The 25,277-nt window shown below is 38.7% G+C and overlaps 1 protein-coding gene across 2 annotated transcripts; it reads right to left on the bottom strand.

The window, feature by feature from the left end:
• Window positions 1-715: 715 nt before the first annotated feature.
• CSTF2 (cleavage stimulation factor subunit 2) lies at window positions 716-24,533 on the bottom strand. 2 transcript variants are annotated; one of them, XM_080911057.1, is made up of 15 exons: window positions 24,475-24,533; window positions 23,226-23,304; window positions 22,805-22,974; window positions 22,088-22,224; window positions 21,478-21,597; window positions 21,230-21,367; window positions 17,500-17,623; window positions 14,029-14,091; window positions 11,545-11,604; window positions 10,729-10,870; window positions 9,842-10,026; window positions 9,338-9,630; window positions 4,132-4,227; window positions 3,252-3,377; window positions 716-865 (listed from the first exon to the last, which is right to left on the bottom strand). In XM_080911057.1, the coding sequence occupies exons 1-14, from the start codon at window positions 24,530-24,532 to the stop codon at window positions 3,255-3,257; spliced, it is 1,788 nt and encodes a 595-aa protein (XP_080767183.1). In that variant the 5' UTR covers window position 24,533; the 3' UTR covers window positions 716-865; window positions 3,252-3,254. The 2 variants fall into 2 exon arrangements, with proteins under 2 accessions (XP_080767183.1, XP_080767184.1); XM_080911058.1 differs by lacking the exon at window positions 11,545-11,604.
• Between the last annotated feature and the right edge of the window lie 744 nt (window positions 24,534-25,277).

Raw genomic sequence — 25,277 nt, 5'->3', positions numbered from 1 at the left:
TAAAAGTTTTAGGGTTTTCTGTTTGAAGTTCTTGGAATGGATTTAGTTAAGACAATAGAGCTGAAAGCTTCATGATTTTCTGAAAGATTGGAATATATTTTGTTCACTTGGTTTTATTAAATTTGAACATGTGGAAAAACAGTGGCTTTTTAAACTTGTAAAGTTGACTACCAAGATAGAAGAACTTTACAGCAGTCTCTTAGGTTGTTACACACTCAAACCAGTGCCAAAGCAATCTTTGTCTCATGTATGTTCAGACCGGCTACTGAGCAAACGACACATTTTGATAATTGGCATCTCTTAAACCAAACACTCTGCTGTGGTCTGCTCTTCGCTTGTTGGCCTTCAGATCATTTTGAGTTCTAACCACATGCTTCTTTTTCTCCCAGAAAACTCTGAGACTCTAGAAAGTTTAAGGGGCAAAGCAAATTCAACAAAAACCAAAGTTCCTGAAAACATTGTTTCTGGGAAATTCTCAAGTATCATTAAGAAGAAAAAATGTTTATGCTAAAGTAAGAATAGAGCTATGGCAATGTAAGTTTAAAGAATGACGCTGCAGTAAGCTTAGAAACCACAGCTAAGCTTTTATCCTTGGTGTTAGCTTCTTAAAAGCAAAAGGATTATGTATATCAATTTGTAGTACGTTAAATTTGTGTTCAAAGTTTATTTAATGTCACAGAAAATATACAAACTACGACAACAGAATGAACGGTTTTCCTTTGGAGAAATGGTGATGCGAGTCCTCCACCTGCTACCAGTTTGCGTCATCCAGGGAGGTTAGGATGCAGAAGCCACTATGTTTTCAAATTTTCAACAACGTAATGGAATTACATTTCCAGATTTGTTGCCAGGTATTTTTGAGAACCTGTAAGACAGATTTTGGAGAAAGCTATTATAAGTGGACTTCTCTTCCTGAACATAAGGAGCAAACAGCCACTCTCACAGAACAGAAATGGACTGAGGGAAGGGAGGATGTGCTGACTATCAAATAGCCATTGTCTTACTCTTGTCATGTCTCCCCTTCGTCCTCTGCGGCAGGGTTTCTCAACCTTAGCGTTATATGGACATATTCAACCAAATGTGCTCTCTTGTAAGAAGGAGTGTAAGAGAGAGATATCCTGTGCATCATTAAAGGTATTTCAGAAGCATTTCTGATCTCTACCCATGGAACAACAGTGGTATACCATAACTTTCTAAAGTTGTGACAACATAAATTGACAAATACACAATAGATAGTTCAACTTCCCCTACTTCAAAACTACCTTTCTCATATGTGTATATGTTTATATAAGGGCAGGAGCCAGAGGTTGAAGTCAACCTCAAGTGACAATTCTTAGGAAGATTATCCACCTGATTTTTTGAGACTCGCTGTCTCACTGAGGTCTAGGGCTTACTGATTAGGTTAGGTGGGCTGGTCAGCAAGCCCCAAAAATCTTCCTATCTCCACCTTCCCCTCTGAGATTACCAGAGTGTGCCACCACACCCAACTTTCCATGTTGGTTCTTGGGTTTGAATTTGAATGCTCAAGTACTCATCAAGTGTGTACATTGGGTTCAAGCACTTTAGGAACTGAGCTATCTCTCTAGTCCAAGTACTACTTATCTTTAATAGTGATGAATAAGCCTCTCTGGGATGATAGAAAGAGATCAAATCTAAGTTTAGGATAAAAAGTTACTGCTTTAGCCACAGTGTTCATAAATGCCAGTAGAGAGTTTGCTTACATAAAAGTCACAGTTGCGTTTTCACATTCAATGGTATAAATTACCCCCCCACAGTTGTCAAAACTGAATAGTCTGTAGTCTAGCTTACAGTGACATACCAAGGATAACTGCCTGGCCCTGTACTACGAAAGTGTAAGATGTTATCACTGTGAGGAGGCACACGAGGCCCTTTGTATTACTTTTCAAATGCCTTATGAAATTATGATCATTTCAAAAGGTTAAAATGAAATAAAAATTAAAAAAGTAAAATCCAGCCACAAGGTCAGTACAAGGCAAATGAGAGATAATTGAGAGTATCCAATGAAGAACATTCTAAAACCAGTTATTTGCTCATACTGCAAAAATGTCTTCTTTGACATAAATTTTAAAAAGTAAATTCCTATGAATATTATAATCCATATTTTTAATAAAGAAAATAGAATGTTTGGGATATATTGGGGAAAAAATAAAATAGGATATACTAAATGTCTAGTTAGTTGACCATCTATGACGCAATTATAGTTCAGACATTCAAAATCTCAGTAAAATATGATGCATATTTTCAGTTTGGAAGCTTTAAAGGTACTACAAATATGAACTACAGTATAGTTAGTAGGACTGCTAATTATCAAAAATGAGTTTGGTGTTACCTGATAACATGTGCACAGGAATTATATAACATGTGAGTAAAAGGTAAAAGGTCTGAAAAAGACATTACAACGGACAATATACATTTTAAATTGCTTTCAGAGAACAGAATTGTTTGTGAAATATAAAGATGTTGGAAAATACTTTTTAAAAAGCCATATTTATACAGCTAGTTTGGTCACAGGCAAGTGCACTTGGATCCTTCTTACCCGACTGAACACAAGAAAAATAATGGTAGTGCACAGTCATCTTTATGATATAAAGAAACTGATGGTGACAGGGACATCTACTACTTTAAATACCTTGTAATAATGAACCATCAAAATGTTCATTACAAGGGCTGAGATATAGCTTAGCTGGTATAATATATGCCTCGCATGCATGGATCCCAGGTTTGATCTCTATGAAGCAGGGCCTTTCACATTTACCAACCTCTCTTTCTTCCTTCTTTCTTTTCCTTCACTTACATTTATTATTATATTTGGGTGCACATGAGTAACCGTGTGTGCAGAGTCAGAGGACAGACTGAGAACAGTCGGTTCTCTTTTCTAGCACGTGACTTCTGTGGATCAAACTCAGTTAATCAGAACTGGCAAGAGCTTTGGTACTTTTACCTGCTAAGCCATCCTGCTGACCCTACCTTTACCTTTCTACATTCCTGTGTTTTATTAACTTTAGGAAATCAACATATTAGTTTCACTATTACAAAAGGCTGAAAAAGATTATAAGTAATTCAACAACTGAACCTATCTACAGGCTTAACCTATCCCTAGAGGTACTGACTACTGAATGGTAGAGAGAGCTGAATGAAGACTGAGGGTTAAAAGGTTGTTAAAGGTTGAAGTTATACACTTCAAATACAGAAGGACCTAGCCCTGCCCAGGTGCCATTCAATCAGCTCACCTTTCAAGGTGCCCCAGTGGATTTCTGTATCTGTTCCTTTAAGATTAGGATACTCTGTCTTTGCTCAGGAGGCAGCATGGCAATCTGGTCTGCAGTGAGTTGAAGGACCTGCATAATCAAAGCGGCCTGTGCAGAGGACGGAAAAGTTGTAAGTTTCAAGGACAAGTCAGAAAACCAAATAAAACAAAAACATCACCAGCTCCTGTCCAAAAGGCTACTGTCATGGGATGTGAAGCAAAATAAGAAATGGGAGGATATTTCATACTCTATCACAAACAAAACAAACTGCAGGCCAAAAGAAAGAGAAAATCTGGTAAGAAAAGCACAGTGAAGAGCACAAGAATAAATGAAAACAGCTAAAATTAGATGATGCAAACAGACACCTCAGGAACTCAAAGTTCCTGCAGATTAAGATGGTATTTGTAAGCCTTGGGAAAACTCTTAACTTTTGAGTCCTGTTTTGAGTTTCCCTCTTTCACAACTTTAAGCCTTTCCACCACACACAAGCTGCCAACAACATTCAAGTATAGCAACAGAAAGATATACTTGTGGTCAATCTGCTACTGTTTCTGTAGGATTGGGTAGAAATGGCAGGGGAGGGGGCAGAAAGGAGCTTGGATTTCCAGGTCAGTTTGGCTTACACAGAAAAACTGCAATTTTTAGATGAGTCTGAAATGTAAAATAAGTTTCCAGTTATATTCAATTAAAAACTTTAGGAGCAGGTCCCCAAAATGCTCAGCCAAATTCATTAGAGAGTTACAAGTTAGAGTAAACATCACCTCCAAAGGAATTTTGAAGACCCAGGATCTTCATGGTAACTGTGAAAAGATCAAAAAGACTAGATTTGTGTTCAGGGAGGCAGTCAGATAGTGTTGCTTACCTTCTCATGGTCCTGGGGTGTGACTTGGCTCTGTCCAGGACTAAAGCCACCAGGCTGGCTTCCACCTTGCATGCCTGCTCCCTGCATGACTGGGACCTATGCGTACAAAGAAAGCAAGGAGCATACAGAATTCCTGACATCCATGGAGTCTCAATACAATTAACAATCTTGACACAAATAAGTGTAAAAAGGGAATGATTTAAAGACCAGCAGAAGGCAGTGTTTAGCCATAGATCCATTAGCATACACATACTTGTTTACAACAGGCCCAGCATCATTAACAAATAATACACAGTACAGGAAAGGGGCATCAAATTAACAAAACTTAGACCAATAAGCACAGGGAAAACCAGGAATACTGTAAATCTGTGAAATTAATGCTCAGAGAAAACAAAAGTAAAGCTAACAGATTTTAAACAAATATACACTGCTCTGCTAGTGAAGCTACATTCACAAGACCATGGCCTACCTCTAGTTCAATCATACAATGATAGCTATTCTCAGAAACATTCTACCCCATAAAACAGAGATAATCAGTGTCAGATAGGCAGAAAGGAGATAGGAAGGTCTCTGGGGAAAAGATGTTATTAGGCCAACATTTGCTTTTTAGAGGTTCCTTAAACAAACAAACAAAACCCCAAATCCCTGAATATCATTTTAAGTGCTCAGGACACACAATAGTGGTATAATTTTTTTTAAAAAAAATTCATTTTTATGAGGATTCTTTTTGACAGCATGTATGTCTGTGTACCACATGCATGCCTAGTATCCATGTAGGTCAGACAAGGGTGCTGGATCCTCTGGAACTGGAGCTATAGATGGTTATGATCCCCTACATGGGTGCTGAGAACCAATCCCAGGCTTTGTAAAACAGTGGGTGCTCTTAACTACCGAGCCATCTCTCCAGCCCCCCCCCCTTTGGCACTTCCTATAGAAAGCATATAACAACTGCTTCATGCTTAATGCAGAAGAAATATTACTTGAGTAAAAAAATACAATCCAACCATAGCATATTTATTGGTATTTAAGATAGGTAGTGAGTAGTCCAACTCTTTGGAAGAAACCAAAACTCAAAGAAATGCCTGTGTTCATCTGTTATAACTGTTACACAGGCTCTATACTTAACATGATGATCACACTCAGGGTCTTACCCAGAGTGCAGATATTTTTTGCAAAGAAAAATTTTAAAAAAGTTTGTTACCCACTTCCTGAGATTACAAGCAGGAAAGTATAGAAGGAATAGAGAAAAACACATATTAGAAATAGATGTGGTCACACTGTGAAGAACTAGGTGACAATCCATCAGCAAAAGGGGCACATACCCACAGGAGAATACTATGACATATAATAACATAAACAATAACGAATCTATTTTCATGATGAGTGTGAATAATCAAAGATGATTTAAATTGTTTTTATTTTACTTAAGAAAATAGGAAGCATAATATGTCCTCTTTCCACTAAAATAGTTCAAACAACTACTTGTAGAATTGTTTTTTTCAACTGATGTGGTGGTTTGAATAAGAATGGCCTCCATAGGTTTAGATAGTTGAATTCTTGGTTACCAGGATTACATGTAGGTGTGTCACTGAAGGTGAGTTTTGAGGCTTCAAAAACTTATGCCAAGCCCAGGCCCCCTTTGTGCCTGTGGATCAGGATGTAGCTCTCATCTGTTTCTACAGCACCATGCCTGCTGCCACAATAATGGACAAAACCCCTGAAATTAAAGCCCTCTATTAAATGTTTTCCAAGAGTTGCTGTGGTCATGATGTCTCTTCATTGCAACAGAATAGTGACTAAGACAGAAGATGGTACCAGAGACTGGGATATTGCTGTGACAGGTCTGACCACGCTTACAGGAGTATGGAAGACTCTGGACTAGAAAAGTGGTTGGATCCATTACGCAGGACTTAATGGGAACAGGGCTAATAGGAACATGGAAGACAGTAGTACTGAGGGTGGTTAGAATTGTAGGGGTCAGCACAAAATGTTTCAGAGGGGAAGAATATTAGTAAGTGGTCCAGATTTTTGCAAAGACTATATAGCAGGTTTTGAAGTCTTAAAAATGTGCCTCGGGCTAAATTGAACAGTTTTGGATGAATGGCCTTGACAGAGATTTTGAGACTTCCAAATATTGATGGAGGGACATGTAGATATATAATGAAAAGGAATAAACTGAGCAAGTAAGAAAATGTACAGTTTGAAAGCAAAAATAGCATCAGGAAGTATAATGGAGGTAAGTCCAGTGCTCAAGAAGACATAAAGTTTAAAGAAAAGCCTGATGCTAAATGGAATAAATGGACTGGTAGGTTCAGGATAAGATCCTGCCTAGCTAAGCTTCAACTTGTGAAAGGGAATTAAAGAAAAGTTTAAGCAGTAAAGGAAACCATCAAGAAGAAAGCTGATGCAAATGTCAGTGAACAAGGGGGCCTAATTCCAGCTTCACCAGGCAGCTGAACTTGGCAGCTTCTGCCACAAGTGGCTCTGGCTTAGAGTCAGTGATTGAAAAAAGAGATCGTATAATACCCCTTCAAAGCCAAGGAAGGCTGCTCAGGCCAGGCATATGTCAAGGGTGTCCTCGTATGGAGGCACAGAGTCCACTGCATGAAAATGTGAAGGTGAAGACTGGATTTCAAGGGAGACCCCAAGATGTTGGAGATGCCAAAGTTGTAGGATATCTGCCAAGAAGAGCTGCTAACAGGGAATAGATCCAGCCCAAAAGAAAGAAATGTGTTTTAGTCAACAGAGCTGAAAGAAGTTGGAGATCTGGAGTGCTTTGAAATCAGACATGGAGCTGCAGTTTAGAGTTTGCCCTGCTGGTTTTAGGTCTTGCTTTGGTCTAGTATTTCTTTGCTAGGTTCCTTTTCCTCCTTTTTGGAATGGTAATGTATATTCTATGTCATTTTATGTTGGAAGTGTGTGATCAGCTTTTTTATTTTACAGGGTTTATAGTTAAGAGAATGCCTTGAGCCTCAGAATTCTGAGACTTTGAACTTTTGAGCAGTGTTGAGACTATTGTAGACTATGAGGACTTTTAAAGTTGGATTGACTGCATTTTTGTATTGTGATATAGCTAAAAGACCATGGAGGCCAGGGAGTGGAATGTGATGGTGTGAATAAGAATGGCCCCTATAGACTCATAAATTTGAATGCTTAGTCTCCAGGGAATGGTACTATTCTGGATTAGGAAGTTGGGCTTGTTGGAGGAAGTGTGTCACTGGTGGTAGACTTTGAGCTTTCAAAAGCCTGTGTCAAGCCCAATATTTCCTTCTCTGCCTATGGATCAAGATGTAGTTCTACTACCTCTCTAGCATCATGCCTGCTATGTCTGCTGCCATGATGATAATAGACTGACTTCTGAAACTGTTCTTCTAAAACATGCCTTCAATTAAATGTTTTATAAGAGTTGTCCTTGTCATGGTATCTATTCATGCAACAGAACAGTAACTAAAACACCTGAAAATACAGGCATCAGCTCTTTCCAAAGACACTGGGTACATGAACAGTGGTACATTTTAATAGAGAGCATTGAAATACCACTATTCCATCAATATTAATACTTAGTCCAGAGATTTGTGTCAACCGATCAATATGTGTTTATATATTTACTCATAAGTGAATATATTTTTAAAAATGTAAAAACTATCAGTATTAGGTTATTTTCAATACCTTGTATTTAATTGGTTTTATATACTTTTAATACAAACTATATTGGGCTGGGGTTAGAGCTCAGTTGTAGATTATTCAGCATCTGTGAATATCTAGGTTTGAATCTTAGCATCATAAAATCAAACCAAAACCCTAGCATTAAAAAGTAATACATTCAAGCACTAGCAGAGAAAAATGAACAAGACATCAGCCATCATTTTTGATGTGGTTTCCCATAAAATGCTGTGCAGTATCACGTAAGTAGAGTGTATGGCTACTTGGTGTCTATTACCTCAGCCAGTATGTTGAGACCTTGCTATTTACATTGTTATATCCCTAGTATTCTACTTGGTATTCAGTAGATGCTCAAGAAGGATGTACAGAAAGGATGTATAAAAAATGTGTATTTTGAAGCTACTGACCATAGAGGGTACAACAAAAATCAAAGCCCACAAACATTTTTTTAAAAAGCAAAACTTGAAATATAACAGAAAATACATTTTATTCTACATATACCAAAAAAATCATATTTTATCTCAAATTAAAAAGGATCAGGCAAACATCTATATACATACATAACATGCAAATTAAATAAGAGAGCTGTATAATAGAAGAAAGCTGTATTCCTTGCTCTGTCTTTTTTTTTTTTTTTTTTTTTTTAGTTAAGTGAACTGGGCTTTATCACCTGACTTTCTGACCTTTGCTTCCAAACCTATAAAACAATGCCAGACATGTTGTACTCTTGCTTTGATATTTTTCTCTCTTCTCATTTTTCTCTCCCCACCCCAATACAATGGAAGAAACAGAAACACATGAAAATAAGAATGAAGAAATGAAAAGATGAAGGCATCAACATATAGAAACTTGCGAAGATACATATATCCCATGTCCTCACAATCAACTGGAGATGATAAAAGAGGAAGTGATTTCTACAAAACACTCCATAGGCACAGTTGGAGCAAACCAAGTGATGGAGACAGAGAAGAGACAGACTGCAGCTTCAGAATCATATGCAGAGGGCCTTTTCTATATCATTGTTCATTTAGATGCTTTGATAACAATAAATCCACATAGGTTTCTGTCTCCCTGAGATGATCTAATTCAGTGTGGTTCTCAATCTTCCTAATGCTGTGACCCTTTAATATATTTCCTCATGTTGTGGGGACCCAACCATAAATTTTTATTACGACTACATAACTATAATTTTGCTGTTATGAATTATAATGTAAACATTCAATATTCAGCTCCTCAAATGCTGTAACTCAGAAATCATCTGGAAGAAGCTTTTCAAATGGTCTGAGATCTGCACAGTATATTTTTGTAGGGAACCAGGGCAGTGGGGAGTGCCACTGAGGCCTGTTTTTATTGTCTTTTGACTTGAACCTGCAGGTTTTGCAGTTCTAGTGGTTATTTCATTCAGAAAAACCTGAAAATGTACAATCAGGAATTACTCTGCACTAGGGATACAAAATCAAATCACTTACAAAATAAAATAAAATCAGGCTAGTAACCCATTCTTGAATACATTGAAATTTTATGTATATGCTATAAGCATTACCTGTCTGGATCCCTGGGGAACCACTGCCCCCATGTTCATTGGATTGGGACCTTGGATTCCGCTAGGCATAGGTCCTCTAGGTCCAGGTACTGGTCCTCTGGTATCCATGCCTCTGGCCTCCATGGCACGGGCCTCCATGGCACGAGCCTCCATGGCACGGGCTTCCATGGCACGGGCCTCCATGGCACGGGCTTCCATGGCACGGGCTTCCAGTCCTCTGGCATCTAGTCCTCTTGCTTCCATGGCTCTAGCTTCCATCCCCCGAGCATCTAATCCTCGAGGATCTCGTCCGCCTAGAAAGTTATAAGAAAACCTGTTTCTAGCTACTAACATCTAGTCACATTTTCCTTTATCTATAAGACTGTCTTTTTCTGGCTTATCAGATTTATAGGTAAATCGGAAAGATTCTTGTTAAGAATTCTGTCCCATATAGGAGCCAAAGAGACCCAAGTAGTTCATCAACCCACAGCTATCATTTGGCATTGTAAGGGAGTTTTCCCTTACCTCTGGCATCCAAGGGTGGTCCCCTCTGATCCAGCATGGGTCCTCTTGGCTCCGCCATTAACGGTCTGGGTTCAGCTAAGGGTCCTCCCCTCATGTCATGTGGGGGCGGTCCACGACCTTCATGGCCAGGAACATGATGCATGGGTGGGCCTTGATGAGGTGGTGGCGGCGGTCCCAGGTAAGCTCTGGAGATGGAGAAAAGTGTTATATTTTAAAGTAGAATGTACCAACATTGAAATTTCAGCTAGATCAGTAAGCAAACATCTGAAACAGAGAGAACTGATATAAACATCAATAAATAAATAGCAACAAGAAACTAAGATAAAAGGAAAGCTATAGAATGTAAATTTGTACATTCTAGAATTTATTTGACCAGGGCATTCAATGTTAGGAAAGAATTCATGGATAGTTATATGTATAATGAATATACAGTATAGTGCTTAGCAATCAATGCAGGTTCTGGATTCAGACTTGATATTGAAATACAGGTCTTATTTATTAGCTGTTTGATCTGGGTCACTGACTTACCTTCTATATGCCTTAGTTTCTTAACCTGTAAAACAGGATTAATAATACCATTTCTAATTTTATGGGGCTGCGGATTGAACTTAGAGTCTTGGGCATATCAGACAAATATTCTACCACTGGTGTTACACCCCCAGCCTAAGGCAGATTTAATGAGATGATCTGTGTTATGTACACAGAGAAGAGCCAGAGGCATGATCCTTATCAACATCAACAACTACTGTTATAAATAGTACCATTACCCCAACTTTTCCTTGTTTAGATATATATTACTTGAATTTTCAATTTCTGAATATATAGTAGTCATGGCTGGTTTAAAGTTACCAACTTTCCAAGCTGTTTCCTTCTATATCAGTACTTACCTAGGTTCTACATCTCCAGTTACGGTCATTAAAGTACCTCCCCGTGGATCATTGGGAGCATCACCTAAAAGACCACGAGGAGTTGGGACGTTTGCAGGCAAGGCTCCCCGCTGCATAGCTGCTCTGGGGTCTTGCATTGGCACTGACAGGGAAACAAATGGGGAGTTACTGCTGTGAAAGACACATAAGAAAATAAGAAATGACTCTATACCACTGACAATGTAATTCAAACACCTTAGAGTGGGTGAAAACCTCACCACAGCAGAGTCCTCTTGCAGCTCAAGAACAGAAGCAGGGTGTAGGCAGAATCTGTGCCATGTCAGAGGTATGGATGGAATTATATATTAAGAGCAAACTGGGGAGCACCTGCCAAGAACTAGCACTGTGACCTGAAGAAAATTATGCTCCTGGTTTTCTTTCTAACCAATTTTAGTTTAAGGACCGGAGTCACAAAAGAGAGGTAGGGTCTTGGCATATGAACACTGTCATGGCTCTGCAAGAACCTGCTGTCTCCTTACAGACTGCAATTCCATCCAAGCCTCCTGACACCAGTAGGGAGGGAGTAGAGCCTCGGACAGATGCCCATATCATCCATGTTCTCTGCCCTGTGTGAAGAGGTCGATCTTAGGCTTGTGGCCTCAAGAGGAAAAAAAACACAAAAAATAACAACAAAAAAGCAAAAAATCCCCAAAAAAACCCAAAACATTTCCCTTTTGGGGTTCTGAACGTGAGGATCACTGCCAAGCAGCTCTTTTCCCCTCAACGTCCCACCCTGAACACCACAAGCAAAAGGAAACCCGCAGATACAATGGGTACCTTGAACTCGCTCAATTGATGCAGGCCCAGCAGGTCCCACGGGCGAGTGCTGTAAGGTTCCTAGGTGAGCAGTAAGTTCAAAAGGAGAAACAGCAGATACTTAAAATAGCTTGAACACACACACACACACACACACAGACACACACACGCACGCAGACTAGACATTTACATGTCAGTAAGAAGCCAAGAGTTAATTAGTTTGCCCTAGACTACAAAACCCCATAAACTATAATAGACGTTCTCTTATCCAAAGCAGCTCCAATTTGACTAGACATCTTTCTTTGTAAAACCTTTTTAAAAATTTTATTTATATATTTTTAAAATATAGGTTTCTCTGTGCACGCACACCTACAGGCCAGAAGAGGGCATCAGATCCCTTTAAAGATGGTTGTGAGCCACTATGTGGTTGCTGAGAATTGAAGTCAGGACCACTAGAAGAGCAGATCTTTTTAAGTGAAACCTATGGGCTGCTTTATTTGGGCAAGCCTAACTAGCAATCTTGAACTCGTCTTTTTGTTACTACAGAATTTTGCCTAATCTCTTCTTGCACCATTATTTTAAAAAGAAGAAAACAGAGAAAAATGTTTTCAAAAGCAAAACACAAAACAAATTACACAGAATGGGACATGTGAAATTTATCACAGACAGCCATAACAGAAGCGGGACAATACTAACTCTGTCATATTTTAAAGTCTAAAATTTTTTATCAAAAGTATCAGATGGGACAATGCAGATGACCTTTAGATGAGGAAAGAGAGTATTTATCACTCTGAGAGAAATCGTCTACTACAGCCAGTATACAGTTACAGGAAACATGGCAAGAATTAATGAGTTGATAAGGTATGATCAATATTAAAGGAGATGGGAAAGAAAGAAGTTGTGTCTCAAACATCTGTCACCATTATAAACATGCAAACCCAACAAGGACTCCAGGCAAAGGAAAACAAATGTGATCACAAATGAAAACATCCTTGTTTCATCTGCTGAGTACTGAAGGAAATATTTTTTTAAAATTCATCTCACTTTGTCTTTGCCTCAAAAGGTCCTTGAAATAATTTCAAAATGTGAGCCAATTCCTGTTGCTAATTCTTACCAGAAAGATGGGACTAAACTAAAGTAGGGAGAAAGCTCTCTCATAGAAGTATGTGTTAAACAGTTGAAGGGTTCACTGATAAGACCGATGGCCTGAGAAGAGGAAGAGATTAATGGAAGGCCAAGCCCTTCTCACTACTGCAAAGATCCTGAGGTAGATACACCATGTACTGACAGTAATGAGATGGGGTACGCAGCAGCACAGAAGCATGAGATACTTTCGAGGGAAGAGAAGATGTATGTTACAGTTACAAGTTTGTCTTCTTGTCATTCATCTGTTTATGTGTTTAGACTTGTCATTTCAATCACCAATCCTTGTGTACCAATCATGGGCCTGTATCTTATTATGCGCTTTTGAAATGGGTTTCTATTACAGGGAATCAGCCGAGAAGAAAAATATTAAGCCCCTTAGACCATCCAAAGCAATCAGTTCCCAACACAGGCACCAAATGAATAACAAGATTATTTTGAAAATTAATTCTGAAATTAACAGTGGCAGTAGAATAATAGGAAGAAGGCAGACGGATTTTGGATCTGGAGACTTCAATCTTTAAGTCAGAAAAGAGTACCAGATTCAGACCACAATACTCAGACATGAGTATGTACTTACCTCATCCTATTGAGAAACTTAAAACTCCTGTGCTTCCATCTCTTTACCTGTAAAACTAAGGCACTGCCATCTAACTCAAAGGGTTGTTTATGAAAACGGAAGTGACTGAGTATATACAGTACACACTCAGTTTCCTTTTCTTCCATCATCTTTCATTTTTTTAAGTGAACTAATGTACTTTCTACTTCAAACTACAATAACACGAGGAAAGAACATAAAAGTTTCCGGAAGGGCTGCTGCTGTTATATACAGTGGTTTTTGTTTTTTGAACCACAGCACAGGATACTCTATGATTCATAGACCTCAGGTTTCCTCCAAGTTTACTATGGGATTTACATCTTGGCATCTACAGACCTAATCATATACTAAATGCTCATTATTTAAATTTCTTACACAGTAAATACCTATTCACAGATTGAGTGAGACCACGCCTGTGGAACTGCTAGACTATCAAGAAACAAAGTATGCATTTGCCTTATCACCAACTCTTGTAGAGGTAGGTGCTGGATCTCCAATGGAAAGTCTAGAGCAATAGAAGTTTAGTGAATAAAGAAACATTCTACATCTGCAGTGTCCAGTGTGATCTTCATTAGCACTTGTGGCTACTGAGCACCTGGAATATAATCACTGTGCCCAGAAAATGAGAGTATTAGGCTTTTATGATTAATCTGAACTTAATTTTAATTATCTTAATCTTTAAATTGCCACTGGTGATTAGTGGCTGACACATTAGACAGTGCAGATATGAAACATTTCCATGTCTAGTCTATATTAATATTTACCTTGTCCTCGTTCCATGGGCACTGGTCCGGCTCCTTGCATTCCAACTTGGGCTTGCATGACTCCTGGAAAATAAAGTGCAGAGAAAAAACAAAAAATTGGCCTCTAGAACAAAAACAACAACAGTGTCTGAGTTTACAAATGTCATCTCTTCCCCAAAAGGAGAAAGCTCTGATGGAAGGTGAGGACTACCATTCAACAATGCAATGAGCAGAAGATAAAGTTTGTTTGTCAGTACATGTCACACTCCAGTGATATGTGAGTTCAGAAGGAATATTTCATCACAATTACAAGAATTGTGGCAGAAAACCATCTAATACCTTTTAATACAAGAAAACAACACCTCTTACCTACAAGCCTCCTCTTGTGGGAGGCAGATTCACTTATAGAATATTTTGTAAATGAATGGGTATATTATTTAGTTATAACAAAGCCCTTGGGGGCATAGATGACACTGAATGAAGTGGTATCAGAGATACTAGGTATCCTACAAAGTATGATGCAATTCCACAAAATCAAGGCCGATCTTGTATCTAATAAAACTTTCAAATGTCTTACGGAACATTCATACAAAGGAAAAGCTGTCTGTTTTCACTTCAACCTAAAGTCTGAGTCTGTCTTATTTGTAAACACTGAAGTTATATGCACTATTTTAATATATAGTCACTGACTTTTCCAAAAATGTAATTACTGAGTAAACTACGGAAACTGCAATTTGTTTTAAGAATTTCAGTATGATTTTTCACTATTTAGGAAAACCACATCAATAGTCCTTGTGGTGTTTGAATTCCCAAAACAAACATCACTGTAACTATGTACAGTTTTAGTTTTTACATTCACAGAACAGGTGTAAACACCTATTATATTTTGTTTTCTAACCATTCCTGGACATTTATATATTAATTTTTAATAAGTTAATTTTCTTTTACTTTTCATGTATTTTATAATTAGGGCATTATACTAATTTTTAAAGTCATGTTACTAAAGTTGTATCATATGTGCACTACATTTCAGGAAAGTAAAGCCACCGCAAAATACCTGTTACAAAAGGGGGATGCTGGACTTAAGAGAGTTGAGAACTTACGGTCTACACTAACCAGATGATGTATGATGACTACTATATAAAGTATAATCACACACCACAAATCCTTGTCTGGTCCCCTCCACATAGCAATAATTCTCTTTTTCTCAAAGGAACTAGATATGCTGCTACATGGGGACAAAAGGCAAGCAGATTTGTTTGTAGTTCACTAATACATCCTTAAAATAAAAGTACATATCACATTGTCCCTATTCATTGAACATGGTAAGCACTAAAAGTTATAGTAAATGCCCAAAGAACTGGATGCTACCCCAGCTCTTGCTATTTTATACCTGTGATTCTGAGCAAGTGACTCAATAAAAGTCTATATGCCTATCTTCCTTATCTGTAAAATGAACAAGTAGTAGTCCAAATAGTAATCCTTAGAAAGTGGTTCACAGATAGACAAGCTGTATCAGTATCAATAACAAAAAAAATTTGCAAAACCTGAAAATTTGCAGGTTCTGAACCTCAAACTTGTTTAGCAGCAGGGACTGTCAACCTGCATTTTATAGGCCCTTCAGGTGATTCTAACACAGACTGAATCTGAAAACAACTGCTAAATGATTTCAAAGTTTCTTCCACCTATAATGTTCTGTTCCACTAAATACAGACCACTCACCAACACAATACAAAGGCTTAGGATCTGAGGAACCAGCAGCAGAAGGCATTATGAGAACAATTTCCCACATAAAAAAATTGTTACATAACCCCTCTTCTATTTGTACAGACTAAATCCCAAGTGGTGGAACTGGTGGTCAGAATGTATAAATCTTTTCATGTTATTCTTCTTTCTTAAAAGGCTGAAAACCTTCCCATTTCTACCAGTGATATGTAAGTACAGATTTCTTTACAAATATTGTCATCTTCTTCTTTGAAACTTGGCACTGAGGGGTGTAAGTGGCACCTTATTGTTACTATAAATGAGGCTGTTGTGTTGGCCATCTGGCTTTGCTTTTCTACGAAGCTCTTAAAATAGTTTCTTCCTGCACTTTTCTATAGGTTGTTTTCACTCTTCTTACCAATTTTCAAAGAGCTCTGAAGGACAGCTAAAAAATTCCCATTAAATTTTAATGAATTCACAAATATAAATACTATAAACTCCAAAACATTTCTTGAAAGTTCTTTAAATTTTATGGTATGCTCAACTTTTCCTTTTGGTTCTTTTGGGGGATAACACTGTTTTGATAACAATTGTTTTTGTGTTTGGTGCTAGGAACTGAATATGGGGCTTTTTGCACATTGTAAACAAATGCTTTTAACACTGAGCTACACCCCCATATGCATTAATTTACTCTTTTACGTGTCTTGTGGTTTATTATATTTCTAATTAACTAGAACTAGTATGGAATTCCTTTTTTAGTTACATGGGTATTTAAGAATATTCAGCTTTCCTTTAGGCACTATCTTTACTATTTCTCATACTTGTTTGTATGAAATATAAATGTGTCTTTCAGACACACCAGAAGAGGGCATCAGATCCTATTACAGATGGTTGTGAGCCACCATGTGTTTCTGGGAATTGAACTCAGGACCTGTGAGTGCTCTTAACCACTGAGCCATCTATCCAGACCCATTACTTTTGTTTTAATTTACATTATTTATAATTTTATTTCTTCTTTAAATAGCTATACTATGCTCCTTAATTTTTCAAGGCAAGAGTTCTTCCCACTCATCTTTTAATTTTTTATTTCTAAATTTATTGGTATAAAATATAGACAACATGATCTGTAAAAATTCCCACTGTCTCAAATTTTGTTAAACTTAACTTATAGCTAAGCATGTGGTCTTCTTTTTAAGGGTTCCATGGTTATTTGGAGTAGGGGAATGTATTCTGCAGCCAAAGATATAAAGCTTTTTCTAAACAGTGGAACTTGTGATCCCATTAGTTCTTGAATACCTGCATATTCAGCTTGAATTCGTGCATACACAGCTGTTTTGTACTCACGAGGACAAAGTCATTCAACATGTCCAGAGAAGGTACTGACCAATAACTTGTATGTTAGTATTTTATGACAATATGAGTACAGAAACAGAGAACAGATATTTAGGAATGTCTATGGCAGTTTGCCACTCTTATGACATCCAAGTGTGTGAGCTTAAGAGCTTATTCAGCTAAAATTGGTGGCATATGCCTCTAATTCCAGTATTTGGATACCCCAAATATGAGGATTGCATGTTTGAGGCCAGTCCCAGCTACAGAGCAAGATCTTGTCTTAAAAACAATATAAAAGAAGAAATCATCTAGATTCCTCAGCCTAGGATACATGTTATAGCTATGCATTTATTTAATACTAAGATCCTATTGTTAAATAATTGGCTACACTTCAGCAGTTACTACTATAAAACCTCAGCAAAGTTAACAAAACAGCAAAGACTAACTGCAAGTTACCTCCAGGGGCTAAGGAACCAGGGCCAGGTCCTGCTACAGCCGCTGCCATCTGCACTGGGGCTGGAACTCCACCTGGCATTGAAGCTTGCATCATTGGAGGTGCACCATTGACATGCATTCCACCCTGACCAAGAGATAAACAAGTATGAGCATGTCTATGGCCTCAAGTTTCTCTTAATATTGGTAGCTGAAATAGTCTGCCAAACATCCTTTTTATACATATCTTCTTTAACATTAATTTTATCACATATTCTGAATTCCACAGAAGCAAATTATAGTATCCTGAGCCTGGTTGTGTGAGTACAGTTAAGATAGAGCAAATGCAAAATGAAGAAAGACGGATAAGCAATTCTTGTTGATGTGGCAAGGCAGCAAATAGCCAATGCTTGACACCACTAATTGGTGCATAACAATAAGTTAGAAATACCTTAGAGTAACTTGATGTGCCAGGGTGGGTTGGTACCTAAGTGGGATTCCCCCTTCTCAGAGAAAGGGAGCGGGAAAGAGGCTGTGTGTATGTGGGGGGGGGTGGGAGGGGGCTGGGAAGAAAGGGAGGCTGCAGGTGGGATATAAACCAAATAAATGGTGAGAGAGAAAAAAAGAAAACCTGAAAAAAAAGTTTTATAACCAGGACACAAAAGGGACAGAGACTTCAAAAAGACTTGCTGGCAGGCTACATTCTTAAGATGAAAAAAACATTTTCATTTGTTCAAGTTTTAGTAACTTCTGTCCTTGGGCATAACTTTGTTGGGGGCGGTGGTGAACTTTTTAATGATATATTGACTTGCCTGAGAGAAAGTGAATGCAATTTTTTTCATGGGGCATTTCCTAGAGAACTATGCATGTCTTTAGAATGTAAAAAACTGTAAAGAATCAAAACAGTTCCAAAAAATCAAATGCATAAACAGCAAAAACAAAGTTTAGAGTCTGAGTTCAGTAGGACCCTACTTTTTCTGCACATCTGTCATCTGTGTACAGTGTGACATAGTAGCTGCAAACCAACATGAATCTAAAGGTATCGTGACTGGTTCACATGTTCATGACTAAACTCATCCCTGGGAGTGGGAAGGGGAGAGGAGGAGAGTGAAATGTATTAGCACCTTGTTTTCTACAGAGACACATTTCAAGATGGCCAGTGGATGTTTGAAACCTTCGCTTTTAACTTGTCTGTATGCATCACTATTTTCCTCCAAGGTTCATTTAGAGGCTTATGACAATCAAACACTGCAATAAAAGTCATATGACTATTTTTCAAAGACAGATTATGTGTTCACTGTAATCAAAACTAAAAGAGAAAAGGGGAAATTGTACAAGGAGTGGTTTATACAGGTTATGAGATTAGACTAGATTCAGAGCCTATGATTCTGCTTTTAGACAGTTTCAGTCTTAGTTAATTTTCCATTTCTATAAAATACTTATTTAGGACAGGAGCTGATAACTATTACTCATTGACTAAATTATCTTCTTTTTGTTGTTAATTTTCTGAGACAAAGTCTTTCTATGTAGCCCTAGAACTACACAGAACTAGAACTCTACATAGAATGGGTTGGCCTCAAACTCAGAAATCCAGCTGTCCCTGTCCCTCAAGTGCTAGGATTAAATGCATGAACTACCAAATTGGCTAAACTCATAGCCAGTTAATTACTTTTCAAGCTAAGCATAGTGACACATGCCTTTAATTCCAGCACTCAGGGGGCAGACAGGTGGATACCTGAATTCAAAGAACTGACTGATCTATAAATTCCAGGATAGTCACAGCTATATAGTGAGACCCTACCTATAAGCTTTCCTCCAAGTTTCTTGTGTTTGCATGTGTGGAAGTCATAGATCAGAGGACATGTATTAGTTCCCTTTTCTCACTAAGTGGCTCCTGGAGATAGAACTCAGATTGTTAGGCATGGCAACAAGTACCTTTACCTACTGAGCCATCTTGCTGCTAGCCACCCATTCATCCATCCAGTGTGTTTGTATACTAATGGCACACTTGGGGACAATTTGCAGTAATAGATTTCTCTCCTTCCATAATGAGTCCCAAAAAATTGAACTCAGATTTTCAAGCTTGATAGCAAGCACCTTTACTTTCTGAACCATTTTGTAGGCCCTAGCCTTTCTGTTTGTTTGTTTGTTTTTTTTTTTTTTTGAGGTAGTGTCTCAAATAGCCTAGACTGGTTTCAATTTTGCTAGGTAGCCAAGGATGACCCTGAATTCTGATCTGCCTACCTTTACTTTCCAAGTGCTGAGATTATAAGTATGTACCACCATGCCTGTTTCTATCAGTGGCTTTATAAGTAAGGTCTTACTAGTTTATAATCACATTTTACATATTACCTCATGTTACAGAGATCATATAGCTTATAAAGCCAAATCCATTTACTATCTGAATTTTTTAGAAAATGTTTACTAATCCTTGCCCTATACTATTCATTGGATTAATCCACATTATTTATTTCTGTCCATCTGATAGGTAAAAAATGGTGGCTTATTTTAGCTTATATCTGTTTATTTAATTTTGAGGTTAGATGCTTTCTTTTCAGTTCTGTAAGCTGTTTGTGTCCACTATTCATTTTGACAGGTTTTCCTGTGTTAGATTTTTACAAATTTACAGGCTTTTTGCTTCTGAAAAATACAGATATAAACACAATCTGTGTGGTTTTCTTCAGTTACACCATATATTTTGTTCTACTTCTTAAATGACTATTCAGAATTCTTACACGTTTACAGTGTTTATATTTGAGCTGGAGAGATGGCTCAATGTTTAGAAAAACACTTGCTTCTCTTACACAGGGCTTGGGTTCAGTTCCCAGCACCCACATGGAAACACAAAATAGTTTGTAACTCCAGTTTCAGAAAATCTGACATCCTCTTCTGGCCTCCTCATACTGCTATCCCACAGTGTGACGCATGCAACAGATACACATAAAATAAAACACATCTTTAAAACGTATTTATCATTATATACTGTACTATTTTTGCATTTCACTTAACAGTTTGATAGGTTCACTTATCAGTTTTATGCTGATAGCCACATCCATATGGAAAATCTTTCTGTAGTTTTACTTTCTGCACAGTGTTATAAGTTATCTCTGTTTATGTCACATATTCTAGCTTACCTTAATGCTGTATGGCGTTAGGTTTCTAAAAGTCATTCCTAATAATACACGTAGTTTACTTAACTGTTTTCCATTGAATAGGTAGACCAAATTTTGTTCACTTTTCATTAATGAGCATTTCCCATGTTTCCAATATTTGCTATTATTACACAGCAATGGGCATCTCTGAGTATAACCAAGTATTCTTGTTCTTAGAAGTACCTTCAGCACATGTCACCTTTAGATGTATCAAATCTTTAGGTCTGCAGCATTACAATCATGCTTTTGAACATGCTTTTTCCTGTTACGGCTGAGAATGGAGACAGTAGGAGTGCTCCCCTCATTTTGCTGCTATAAGGACTAAATGAGATTACATGTAAGATATTAAAGTGATAACCACAGTGGTAAATAAATACACCCACGAAAACTAACTTATTAGAAAAGGGTTTATAGGAAGGATCTTTTTGTTTTATTATCTTGGAAGTGAATCTACATTCTTTCAGATGGCATGTGATTTGCAATCTGGAAATTGCTTTTATGCCTAAAAATTTAATTACCATCTCTGATTCCTGCTGTTTCAATAGTTTCCTGGAAAGAAAATAACATTTTAAGACAGATAAAAATGTGGAATAAAACCCTACCAAAGACTGAGCCTGAGGAGCCTGAGGATTCTGCTGGTTCATTGAAACATTGGGTCCTGAGCCAGGCCCGGCAACATGGACTTGCTGAGGGTTGCCTGAAATCAGCGTTGGGATATTTGTCTGGCGATGCAGAATTTTCTAAAAAGGGAAAAGATATATCTATGAGCTGTATGTTTAACAAGCAAATCAGGCAGCTCCTAGCCAAAAGATAACCCTGCTAGCTCTATACAAGAACCAGAAGCACTCACCAGGGCAATCTCAGGATCCACAATTCTCATCACTACCTGTGCTTGCAGCAAAGCATAAGCCAGCTGTGGATTCTGAAGCAACATGTTTCGTGCTTCCTGGGGACTATTCTGGACACAGAGCTGAGAAGATAAGAAAATTCACCTTTAGATTCCATGCTAAGAATCTCATTCCCTCTGAATTACTACTGATTTTCTTTTGGAGACAGTGTCTCATGTTTCCCATTCTGGTTTTTAGTTTACTGTAACCCTTCTGCCTCAGCATCCCAAGTGGTGGGACTACAGGCACATGACACCATGCTAGTGATTTAGCACTGATTTTGACACTGAATGTACAATTTTGGCCACAGCAGGCAGGAAAAAGAGGAAGAAGAAAAAGAGGTATTTATAATACTGTAGTAATATCACTTAGAGAAAATGCTGTAATTTAACATCTACAGAAGACACAGAAACACCTGGTTTGGGCAGATCCACTTATGTATAAAAATACCCCCATGTACAAAATGTGGAAGAAATGGTATCTACAGAACCAACTATTTAAGCTCAGGGAATTATATTCACTAAGTCTTTGAAAATCCGATGTTTCTGCTTATAATCTAATGCCTCTTCCCACCTTCATTTGTTTCATCAGCTCAAACATCTGCTCTGGTGGAAGACTGGCAACTGCTTTGCTAATGGATTCAGGGGCATCCTCAGGGCTGATGCTTTCTCCATAAGGCGACTCTATGACAGGTGCACCAGTGCCAAGGCCTGATGAGGAAGAAAGGATAAGAAAGTCAGTATGGTAAAATCACAACCCAAGTCATTTCAAGTATCCATTTTCTAAGGCTGCTGTAAGCACCAACCAATAACTTGAAACTCTTTGGAGCTCAGATGTAAGCTACTCGAAAATCTCCTTTCTGTGAAGGAAAGTGAGGGTTTACCTTCTGTTCTTAGTGAAAAGCTACAACAGTGATGCCATTATTTACTTCTTTGATAAGTCACTTCAGAAGAAAAGCATTGAAATGGGCAAAGGTGGTAATTTCAACAGACAATTTGTGGAAAGGCCTTTCGTATCCCCCACCAGTTACTGATCTGGCAACACAGACAAGTAACTGATGGCTTGGCAGGCCTGGATTTTCCTTAAACTGGAAATTAACTCCTAAGGAACCGAAAGGTCACTAAAGCTAAGTTTCTTAAACAGATACCCCTCGTGCAGGCACGTCAGGCCCTAAGAAGCTATTCATTCAGCTGATGAGTTCAGGACCTTCTAACTATCACCAAAAATGCAAGTCTTCCATTTGCTTATCTTGACTAGCTTGGAATGCACATAGCTTGGCTTTATACTCACTCTTCAGTTCCTCTTTGTTCTTTTCACTGGCAGCATTATCCACTCGGAGTGCTCTCCCACTGAATTCGCGCCCATTCAAGTTCCGCATGGCACTAAGTGCTGTCTCTTGGTCTTGGTATTCGCAGAAGCCATAACCCTTTGGTTTTCCTGTCTCCCTATCGTATACCAATCTGAAGACCAAAACTAAGTATTAGGAACAAATGCTATACATACACAGGCTTCCTGCTAATAGTGCCATGTTCTAATTTAGTCCACAGTAAAATACCTTTCTAACTCCAACTGCTTTCTTGCTTTGGAAGCACTATTAATGAAAGAAATCTTTCAGGCAAGACTGGATATGAATTATAGAACATGTGCACCTATCCCAAAATCTGTGCTTTTTAAGACCCTCACGATGAAGACTCTTGAAAGAGGATCTCACCTGAAACTAACAACAGGCCCAACCTCAGAGAAGATGTCCTTCAGTTGCTCCTCAGTAGCTTCATAAGGAATGTTTCCCACTAAGGAAGAGACAACATATTACAATTCTGGAACAGTATCTGAGCTCTTGAGTGAGCAAGTAAACAGTAGGCTTTCTATCTGCATCAATACATATGCAATAATTGACTGAACAGTGTTCTCCAAAATCCCTGCTCCCATTCTATCTTTTCAGATCATATAACAAGGGAAATGAGCCAGATACTACATTTAAAAAGGTGTCTTTCAAACAGTTCTCATATTGATATGACAAATAGAAGGTTTTACCCAACTTTGCTGAAAATAAAATATTTAAGCACTGATATTTACTCAAAGCCCACAGCAGTCGAGGGATTATGTCTTCATTTCTATGTACATGTACACTTATGGAGGAAAAGCCACGAATATAGCAGAGAATGTTTAAAAATTATCCTGTGCTTTTTAAGATTCTCACAACGAAGAGACAGTTTTGTGGTGCCTCTTTCAAATAGTGCTTATTTCTTGTTATTTTTGTTTTGAGAAAAGCCCTGTTCTGTAGCTCTGGCCTGTCTTATGAGGTAGCCTGGGCTGGCCTTGAATTCGAAGCAATTCTACTGCCCCCAAACGTGCTTTAAAAGCAATACACGTATTTTAAAAATAACCCATTTAAACCCTAAGAATTGCTTAGTCTCGCTTCTCTGAAATCTCCCTGAGCTTTAACCACTCATTCATTCATTCATTCATTCGCAACCCACCTCAAGATGCCAGGTGGCCGCTACCACTATGGTTGGATGAAACGTTACAAGTAAAAAGCAAGCCATATTACACGTTTATGAGAGGGCGGGAAGTGGATATGGGGTCGATGGCTTCAGAATAAAATCTGTATTTTGGGCTAGGAGAAGCAGCACGGAACAGGGACGCTCTGTTTCCACGCACCTTTTCTCCTAAAAAATAACTGAGAATCATGAAGGGGTAAACGCAGAGACGACAAACGCTAGAGTCTAGCTCCCTGAAGCACACACTGCGGAAAACCTCGGATACCTAGGAGTCGGAGGGGGGGAGATGGCGGGGGCGGGGGATCTCGTCTGCCCACGAGTACGCCAGGCTGCAGTGCACGCCAGGCTGCGGTGCCAAAGGACAGCAGCGAAGCCGCACGCCCGCCCCGACACCCGCTCCACTTGGGGACCTCAGGGGACGTCCCTCCCTGACTGAAGGCACCGCCGAAATCCTCTCACCGAATACAGAACGCAGAGAACGATCCACCGCAGGGTCTCTAACAGGCAAACCCGCCATGGCTCACCCCCTGAGGTGGCTTCCGGTGCGCTAAAGCACACTTCCGTGGGAGAACGAGTCCACGGCCCAGCCCGCCTCCGTCCGGTGGGAGCCGGAAGCACCTGGACTAAAAGTGCCGCAGATCCTGCTGCGCGCCTCACCGTGTCAGTTCCCGCCTAGCGTTTGGCCCGGGGGAGGGGCAACAGTCTGCGGGAAAGGCTGTGGCAGAAGAAAAGCTGCGTAAGCAGCGTGCCGCGGGGAGGGGCTAGGCTACTATGACGTCATCGGGGGTGGGGCTAGGCTAATGTGAAGTCTAAGAGCTTGCAGACGCTCGTCTTCGTTTTTTTTTTTTTTTACTGGCGCCCACCCACGCATTTATAAACCTTAATTTCCCGAGTTGGGTATATCTACTTCGTTAGTAGAGTGTTTACATAGCATGTATGAGGCCCTAAATTAAATCTCCAGAAAAATACATCCCAGAAGAAGAATCTGTGCTTTAAATAGGAAAGAAAACACACACATACACACACACTTTTGTGTAATATGTCTCAAGATGTAATTCTGGTAAAGAGAGGAAATTCCATTTAAAATCACTGTGTGACTTATAGAATACCTTAGATAATAGAATTATTCAACGTCAGATATTTGCAGCTCTGTAAGAGGCATGGTATCAGAATTTTCATGAGTCACAGTTCTGAGTAGTGAATTTTCGGTAAATGAATACATATGACTAAGTAGATTTCTCACCTAATGTTTTCAAAAATTC

The sequence above is a fragment of the Micromys minutus genome (genome assembly GCF_963924665.1).
Source record: "Micromys minutus genome assembly, chromosome: X".
Classification (NCBI taxonomy): domain Eukaryota; kingdom Metazoa; phylum Chordata; class Mammalia; order Rodentia; family Muridae; genus Micromys; species Micromys minutus.
This window is presented reverse-complemented; position numbering and strand designations above follow the sequence as displayed.